The sequence below is a fragment of the Dendroctonus ponderosae genome, unplaced genomic scaffold, assembly GCF_020466585.1.
Source record: "Dendroctonus ponderosae isolate FM_Combo_2020 unplaced genomic scaffold, Dpon_F_20191213v2 Dpon_F_20191213_11, whole genome shotgun sequence".
Classification (NCBI taxonomy): Eukaryota; Metazoa; Arthropoda; class Insecta; order Coleoptera; family Curculionidae; genus Dendroctonus; species Dendroctonus ponderosae.
Genome location: NW_026017213.1, coordinates 7,006,344 through 7,015,838, shown reverse-complemented (window position 1 = coordinate 7,015,838; position 9,495 = coordinate 7,006,344). Strand labels below are relative to the sequence as shown.

The following is a 9,495-nucleotide window of genomic DNA, read 5'->3' as shown; positions in this document are numbered from 1 at the left end:
CACTATACACGCCGATTTTTCAAAAACTGATTTTTTTTATTAATCTGGGGCAGTTTGGCGTTTCCTTTTCCAAACTGTTGCGCGTAAATGCAATGTGACAGAGAAGAACAGGCATAGTTTATACTGTAAGAGACGCAGAGGGAGCGCTAAACATTCCGCGCTCTGTTTATTGCACCGTTCAAGTGCACTGACAAGGACAGCTATAGGGGAGTGCCCTGCGATTGAGACGGCCGTCGCCAAACTGCCCCAACAGTGTTTAAGTTGCGAGTTACAGTTTTGCCCAAAAGCGAATCGCGTCGAATCGTCTTCGAAAATCAAGAGATAGACTTTCAAGGCCATTTCTTGAAACTAATGGGTTTTACGGGTTTTTAGGCCATCGTTGGGTAGAATTGCTTACACTGTTCAAGCAAACCACTTCTGAAGATGCAAGCCACTCGTGCTTGCGAAACGTCAACCAGCAATTCTACCCAATGATGGCCTAAAATCCCGAAAAATCCATTAGTTTCAAGGAATGGCCTCGAAAGTCTATCTCTTTTGATAAATCTAAATTGGTTGATCGGGTCTCGGGTTTTGTAATGCTTTAATCGGCTTTAACAAACGAGTTATCAACTTATCAAGTCAGAGAGCGGCAGCAACTCAAAAGCGCAATTCAACACAGTGTGATCCAGGCCTAAACCCAGCACTTCTGAAGAATTTTACGAATTTTATCACGGTTTTTAATCAACAAAAGACACTACTGGCAATGGCATAATTGAATGTGCTTTCGACTTCTGATAAAAGTTTTCTATATGGTCTCGACTTGAGTAGACAGTTGCAATACAGCAGCACCTTGAGATAATTTAAATAATAAATAAATTTATGACTCTCAGGAAATGTAATATTTGGGAAGATCAAGCGGCAAAACACGGATTTTCAGGACTAAATCGTGTTATTAAAACAAACTGTTGCCAAGAAGATAAACGCGATCTTATAATGGACGAAAGCTCTTTCCAATGCGCAATTAGAAAAACCTATTAAAACAGCCCTTTCGAAACCATTAAAACACCCTTCACTTTTAAGGCTTTCCGCAACGAATCGCAATGCTCGAAGTTGGGTTTTATAGACAGTAATAAGAGTGATGATAGCTTGCCAACGCATTAAAAAGTTTGCAATATGTGCAGGTGAAAATCCAAGTGAAAAAAAACGAGCAGATTTTCAATAAAACTGCATTCGATTATTCAAATGCTCGGCAATAGCAATTGACGCGGCTACGGATTTAATATTTATTATAAAGCTGCTATTGCAGCAAATTTTAATTTGCCGGTATTAAATATGGATTAAAATCGAAACAATGAATTATTACACTGATAACAGCCGATGGTTATATATTTAAGTGCTGTTTTATTTCAGTAAATGTATTAATATTTTTAATGGATATGGCGAAATACGCCCATCCGCGGGCGCATTTTGAACAGGCAAAAAACCATAAAAATCGTTTTGAGTATTACAAGATTATTAGATTATTACAAGATTATATACCTGTTCTAGTACGAATTTTTTAGTAGTTCTGGTTTAAACCGTTTTCAAGTGACTCAAAAAGCAAAGTTTTCCGAACAAATTAGATTTTTCCGGTTTCACAGTCGTAATTTCTGATATGAAATCTCAAATAACACTAGTTTTGAACATTTTCCCTGATTACAAGTTAAGGTTCGAGTATATTAGCCGATAAAAGATCGCAACTGCTTTCCATCAGGCCATTCCATTATAGAATCGGATATTCCAGCTCGGAGTTATTGAAAATCTCTCCGAATTGTGATTTTGTGAATGAAAAGCGCAAAAAAAACGTTTATGGGAGCATCGGTCATAAATGTTAAGATTGCAAAGAAGAAAATTAGGAACTTCTGTACATATCTTATTGGGATTTAGCTGTAGCAAAAAACCGGCAACATTTTTGTACAAATCAACTTCACTATGCGCCTTACAAAACACCTTACACACCTGCACTTGTTGTTGAGCTTCATTGGTTCCATTTGGGGTAAGAGGTCGTCTGGCTCCATTGCTGGCTCCTTGCTGAAGAGCTGCGAGACTAGCAGGAGGAGCCGGATAAACCCAAGGCGCTACTCCGTAATACTGGGCGGGCACTCCTGTGGTGATCAGGTATGGTTCCTGCACAGGAAAATGGGCGCTTTACCATCTGCCCCATGGACAACCACTCAAGTACTTACTTGTTGCGCATTTAGGACGTAAGGTCCTTGCTGTGTAAAAGCAGCGGCTGCAGCTTGCTGCTGCTGAGCCGCCGCCAGATACTGCTGTTGCTGCTGTTGTTGCAAGAGCTGCAGCTGAGCAGCTGCACCTGGAGTAGCTGCTTGCGATTGCTGCGATCTGAACAGCTGCTGTAAAGAAAACGAACGGTTCAGTTTCACTAAAATACAGATGCCATCTAATCATGGAAGAGCGCAACTAGCTGTTTATTCTGAAGCTGAGATAGAGCACGAAATCACATTGCGCCAATTGCGATGAGAGTTTCGCGCGAAAGCGCTTTCCATTTATGGGATATTCAGTTGTGTAAAGTTGCAGAATCAGCCGGGGGAGTAAAATATTTGTTCCAACCGACTGCTTTATACGAAGATGTTATCATAGCGAACGACCCAAATCGAATTTATTTTATCAGTTTGGAAAGGGCCCACTTTTCAGTCGGCTAACTTTATCTTCTTTGTATGCTTTGCCTAAATATTTCGTTCACATCGGGGCGCTTGGAACGAAAACTCATAGTTAAAACAGGCACCGAAAAAAGTGAGTTTAGGCATGCGGATCATAAGTGTTTGTCAAGAACCGGCTATTGCTAGTTGAAGTTTGTCAGGCCTTCAGCCCTTCAATCACACTAAGCTCTCTTAATAATTCAATTATCCATAACCGACAATGCAATTGTCCATTTGTAATTCATCAAGTGACTTGCAATGAAAAATAAGTTAAATAATTGCATTCTATCGACTTGGGCCGGATTCGGCATCTTCAATTAATTCCTGCAGTCCGCGTTAAGAAGAAAAAAACTAGTTTCGGTATTGACAATTTGCTTCCGTTTCGCCAAGAACGGAATTACATTGATTGATGGGCGGAAAACGAAATGCTTCTTTTACGTATTACATCTTCGCGACTTTATCCATTACAGCCCATCATTCAATAGTTTTTCAAACTTTCTAAAAAACTCTTGAAACTGTGGACTTAAAACGCAAATTCGGAACATCAGTAATTAATTGAATCTTCAAACAATCAAATTAATAGCGCCATTTACTCTTACGTTCTTATTAAAATCAGTATGTGGGCATTTCACATCGCATACTTTAGAAGGAAAGTATGTTAGTGTGATGTGGCTAAGTAGGTTGCATAGACGAGCTGTACGGTAAATAGATGTTTGCAGAAAAAACTACTCCACTAGTTGTATGCCACTATCGGTTTGCAAAACATGATTCTTCAACAGAAGCGCAGGCCTCGAAGTGGCATATTGTAGTTTTTTATTATATATAATCAAGCATCAGTATCTAAACGACTCCATCGAACACCTAATTGCACGCTCCAGTTACGGGAAGTTTATGGCTGGTTGAAGCTTTTAAGTTTAGTAGAAACTACGTTTAACGCTAATAATAAACTCGGGACTTTTATAACTCTCTAATGGGTGCATTTGTGCTATTGCACAAAAAAAAATAAATATAATATATATAAAATATCGATAAATATCGCAACAAACTATTCCCACCACATGGGGACGAACTTTATTTTTACGCGTAGTTGAATATAATATAACAGAATAACTGGAGTAATTGGAAACAAAGTAAAAAATAATAAATTAATAGCCACAAGAAAATTATCACAACTAATTGGCAGAATGAACACGTCAGAAGGAAATCTGGAAAATGATTTCCGCCGGCTTCAAAGCACAAAAAAGCGAGTTTTTTAGAAGAAAAAAACTAGTTTGTCCAAGGGTTTTTCCTGGTTCTGTCTCTTGTGTGTTTTTAAGAAGACTTTAACCTTTTCAAGTTATGTTACATGTTTTTGTCAGAGTTAATGTGACTTGAAAAATTCATCAGTTCTGAGATTTTTGCCCAAACTTTGGAACTGGATAAATTCTCATTGCTTCAAGCGAGTGGGCTTCTGTTTGAACCATTATTCAGCACCATTTGTGTTCTGTTCGTCCCTGTTGTGGTAAAATTACTCAGATAAGTGTTCTACAGGGTGGCAAATGAAGAAATGCAAAATTATGCGAAATTCGAGATGCTCCTGGTTGGACAAAAATGAACGTTTTCTGGATCTCAACACCACAAGTTTCAAGATCAAACAAACGGCTCAAAACGGCCATCTCTTCTTGAAACATCCGGTTTTCCCATTAACTGAAGAAACAAACGACCGCACTACTAACTTGTTCATTTCCAGACAACATTACCCAAAAAGCGCGCAAAGCGCAGCCTTTTCAAACGAAACAAGACCATTTCTTACACTGTTGATTAGGAAGGAACGATCACCCGCTGAAATTTCATTACTCTGCATAATTGTTGGCTGAAACAATGTCGGAAGGTGTCGTAACGCAGTGGGATAATCGGTCGTTTAAATGCATAATCAAGACTTCGGACTTAATTGTTTCCAATTACAATGTCGAATGGAAATTGGGTTTCAACAGTTGCGTCCATTAACATAATGAAAGTATTAGAAATTATATGAACGACGTTCAAACACTGCAAGAAATCTACAGCAATCATGCCAAAAAGCTTTCAAAGCACTAAAAAGTAACGAAAAGTGGTGTATTTCGCGAAGATTGTGAACTTAATTGCAATTTGATGCCGCCATAAATAGCAAAATTGTGATCCCAGGAGGCATTTCGAAAGCATGACGTCTTCCAGAGGGTTGGGAATTTAATCGAGCATGATTTATCGCGAAAACGTTTCCTTTCTTGCTAGGCATAATGAATTCCCATCGCATCTAAATTCGACCAGTAAAACATTGCCGGAAGCTACTTTTACCTGGACAAAGTGGTTTATTACCGTTTTAACTAAAAATTGCTCAGCTTAGTTCTGGCAACCCAAACAACTGCAGTTTAAAAGCGCGTGAGTGAATACCATTTCCATAAATAAATAAAACAAAATGACTTCTCCCGAGTGATTTCAAAGACATTTTGTCTTTTCCCTAATTGATCCGCAACTCCAATGACTGGCAATTAAGTGAGGCTCAGCCTCGCTAACGTGGAGGCACGTTCCCACGTTAGTTGGAACGATCCTTCATGGTGGCCGCCCGATCGTTTTCCCCGGCCGGGAACATAAATCTGAACGCTGTAGAGGCAAAAATAAAATATTCCGAAACGAGGTATCTTTGAAGTTGCGCTTCCTCGTCAGATAAGAATGGGCCCATTCATCCTCCGAACAATGAAGCCATCGCAGCTCTACAGTTTTGTCTAAGTACTACTCATTAAAACTGGGTTTTCCCCTCCGGGTGGGCCGCAGTTGAACTTTACTAATTTAGTTAAGGCGACTTGGGCGTCTCGTATTGACACACTTGCAGATTTTTTGGTAGTAAGCGACTGGACTAATGAAAACATGCATATCGAGCATTAATTGTCCATCACCAACGCCAGGGGCAAATTAACCGTAATCGTCCAACACACACCCAAAAATTTACGCCATTATGCGCTGGGTGGGGCAACTCTGCACGCCATCAATCTAAATACTTTTTCGATTAGGACTTGCCAGGGTAACACTGTGTTGAGATGCGCTGTTGAGTTGTAGCCGCTCTCTGAGTTAACCAGTTATAACTCATCGGTTAATGAGTGGTAACTCAGTTAAAAAATCACTGAATTGCCCAGGCCTAGCTCAATAGGAAGCATTTTCAAAGTCAATTCACTTATTGGCTTGATTAATCAGTAAACCGTGTTTTCTGTGCTGACACGTTTTTTTGAAAAAACCCAGAATAAAATAACTTCACCAGCTCTCCATCCAGCCTTCGTCGGGTCGATAAGCTGCCGATAGAGCCTGTTGTTCAGTGATAATAATTAACTCGCTTGAGGGCTGAAAATCGAGCATATTCCCCCCGCCTAAAAAATCTAATCGATATATTTTCCAACGCGTTTTGCTGGCCAAAGAAGCGTATCGATTGAGCGGCAAAAAACTGCATTATTTTGCCTCGTTACCGAGTTCTAATTATGAGTTGCGTTTCAAAATTAATCAACGGCCGCCGGCCCAGGTTTCCAAAACATTCGGCCATAGTAATTGGGTCATTCAAAGCATTTTTGCTGGCGATTTTGTCATTTTTGTTCAACTCCATCCAGCTGGCGCAGGCCTGGGTGAAACTGTGTTGAGCTGCGCTTTTGACTTTCCAAATTACTACTCATCGGTCAATGGAGCTTCGCAGGTTAAATAGCAATAAAAAGGTGTAATCCTCCTTGATAATCAATATGTGTAAATCAACCGAAGTGTGTCGGGGACAATGACTTTTCGCACTTTTGTCGCATTACTTCTAGAATTCGACCAGTTGACTCGATGAAGGAAGGCTCAGCGCCATGAATCGAGTCATCAGTTAACATGCATGTGTCACCAGTGAAAAATGCCTGTAAAATCGAGGTTTGGCTGGCTGAAAAGCTGGGAAATCCACAATATTCCGTTCGCAGTTTAGCTTATTCTAGGGCTTGTTAATGGGTTTCGATCCAGCGCCTGGATTTTTTAGCAACTCATTTTAATTAACGATCAATTACATTGCTTAATTGCCAACAAGAAAGTTTTATTTACTTTTATTGCTTGCATTAATCGCATTTTTCTCTGCCCGTGAACTGCGGCTGTTTTACGACTGGCAGAATGAATCCAGACACAATAATAATGGGAATAAGCTGTAGGATTAAAGCTATCATGCTTGCTCCATGTTAAAACTGGGATTTCCGACATGGACAACCGTTTTACGAGCGCAAACAATTATGAACAAACCCGCAAACGTCTAGGTAAACTTGCTCGCTTTCTGACAAGTGTGTATGTGCAAGCATAATGCGTTTTGCTGGCTCCATTTCCACGCTGTCACCGCATCAGACCCTCGTGCATTTCCATTATCATGGAGAAGAAGTGGCTGTGAGCACGAGTGAAATGGAAATGACAACGCGAATATCGAAGATAATAACTTTGATTATTGGGCGAACAGACAGGCACGTTTTCAGCTTTCGTTGGCCCAGGAAGAAACACTTGCAAACTATATAATTTAATCTAAAGATTGATCATATTTATCCAAATCGAAAGTTCCAGCTGTAAGCCGTTCCAAATGACCAGCTAACTAATGCGCAAACTAAATATTCCAATCGAGACATTAATTAAAATAAGTGCATAAATCTGAATTTTTTATCCTCATTTCGAGCAGTTATCTCGAGAAAAGTAATTTCTTCGATTCGGGCAAATAATTGGCATTTTAATGCTGGAAAATGGGTTTAATCGATTGAAATTTCTACTACGCCAAATGGAAACAAACTTAAATTACGCATTTTAAATGGCACACAATCGATTCTTTCTGGATGCAAGTAATTGTCTGTAAAAAGGAATAAAAACGACGGCAGTAAAACGTTCCAGCGCAGAAAATGAAAAAAACCAAAATGTTTTTTGAGCTTCTTGGAAGCTTCTTCATCGATAAAAAGCGTGATCAGAGCCTTAGAACTATGTTCTTTAACCATTTTTTTAAAGAGCCACCAACAATTGAATGTACAAAATCAAGAAACTGCCTTTTGGAGTATTGCAAATGATTAATAAAGCGTAAAGCTCAAGAGTCCCAATTTTTAAAACTGCGAAATTGATTTCAAAAACACCAGTACCCTTAACTGCAAAGAACGTTTAATATTGACAAAATACAACAAGCTGCGACACCGAATCTTCACAGTTCTCCACCTGAAGAAGGCCAATCTTCGCTTAATCCAAATAGAACTATTCATAATCGTCCGCAATGTTAATGATTGAAGATGAATTCAAAAATCGCTGGCAAAACCATCACACCTTGAGGACACGGCGTGTTCCACTTCGATGGAAGTACTGTTGTTGTACAATTAAACATGAAGAACCAACCGGCCAGGGGAAAACAAAAAATCACGATTTAACACTGCCAAGTCAGCGACCTCCAAGTCGGCTGCGAAGACATTTACCGTTAGCAAAGGCGTGCGTACGTGAAACCCATTCAATGAATCCGATGATTATTATGTTTAATTGGACTTTAATCAAAGAACCCAGCAAGAAGAACGTTTTTTTTTCAATGTTCGTTAGAAGATTTTTCTATCTTCAGTGAGCGTAAGCATACATATCGATGTCAGCGGGTATTACCCATATGTATGGCCAAAGCGGCTGACCTTGTCGCCCCCGGAAAAATTCCTTCAGTGGTTCTGTCGAGGTTGCCCCACTAAGAAACCATATTGTCTACCTTAAATAATTAATGGCAATCTCGAACTTCCACTGAAATGGTTGAGCCAATAAATGTCTTTCAAAAGCAAGGAGTACAACCGATAAATACACAGCAACAAGCATTAACTTGCGTTTTGCAAAGGGAAAAAGACACGCAAAGTCCATTTACGTAATCGTCATCACTTAGCTGGGAAGTGAGCGACCTGAGAACGGACACTAACGGATTTTTCGACAATTCAGTCCCGTTAGGCGATCTACTTTACGGGCACACGCCTGTCCAATGCGAATCTTTGCTTCTTTGCCAAGCCAATCGACCGGAAAAGGCGAAAAGGCCGACTAAAAGCGATTTTTTCCCACCGGGTAATGAAAACGAAGCACGTAATGGAGAACGATTAAGACCCCTATTCATGACGTCGGCTCAGTTCGGTTAAAGCTCGCAGGAGCTTCCGCCTTACAAACTCAGCTTGCATGTTATTTGCCTGACTGAAAGCTCGCAGTTGCAACTTGGCAATTAAACCGAATTTGAGTTGAAGTTACGCGGCATGCAGAATTTCTTAAACAGTTGATCCACAATGTGCAAAGCCGCCAGGCCTCAGCATACAAGAAGTAGATTTTGTAGGATTTTATCCTGGTTAAGTTTAGCATAGAAAAACATGCCCTACCTAGCAGGCATCAGCAGTCGCCTGATCATATTTAACACATATGAAGCATGAAATGAATTCACTATCTACAGTCCTTTGCAATAAAACCGACTAAGCCTTTGGCGAAAATTAGAAGATTTCCATAGAGCCACTTTTACGGTTTCTCTAAAATGCAAGGAATCAACATTTGCAATTAATTGCTCTTTAGAGTTATCAGCTTTAGAATATTGTCGCTGTGAGTTCGAAGTGTCAAGGAAACTTGAATGAAGCGATCATCGTCTAGTTCAATCATTTCCTCATTCAAACTGAAATTGACTTCATTTTCAATTGTATATGCTTTCCTGACTGTGTTTCAATTCCAAATCAAAATTCATTAATGGGTTTCAGTCATTTATTGTCTCTATTTACCAATCAAAATACGTTTCGGTGTATTTTTCCACCATCATCAGTTTTTATGTGTAGCGTTGTTGCTG

The 9,495-nt window shown here is 39.7% G+C and overlaps 1 protein-coding gene across 1 annotated transcript in view; it reads right to left on the bottom strand.

Moving 5' to 3' along the window:
• The window catches only part of LOC109542731 (pumilio homolog 2), a gene marked incomplete in the record, with an annotated part of 117,340 nt that overhangs the window by 14,308 nt on the left and 93,537 nt on the right, over positions 1–9,495 (bottom strand). Inside the window, 2 exon segments of the mRNA XM_048662711.1 lie at positions 1,978–2,145; positions 2,205–2,372. Of these exon segments, the coding sequence (XP_048518668.1) occupies positions 1,978–2,145; positions 2,205–2,372 (336 nt within the window).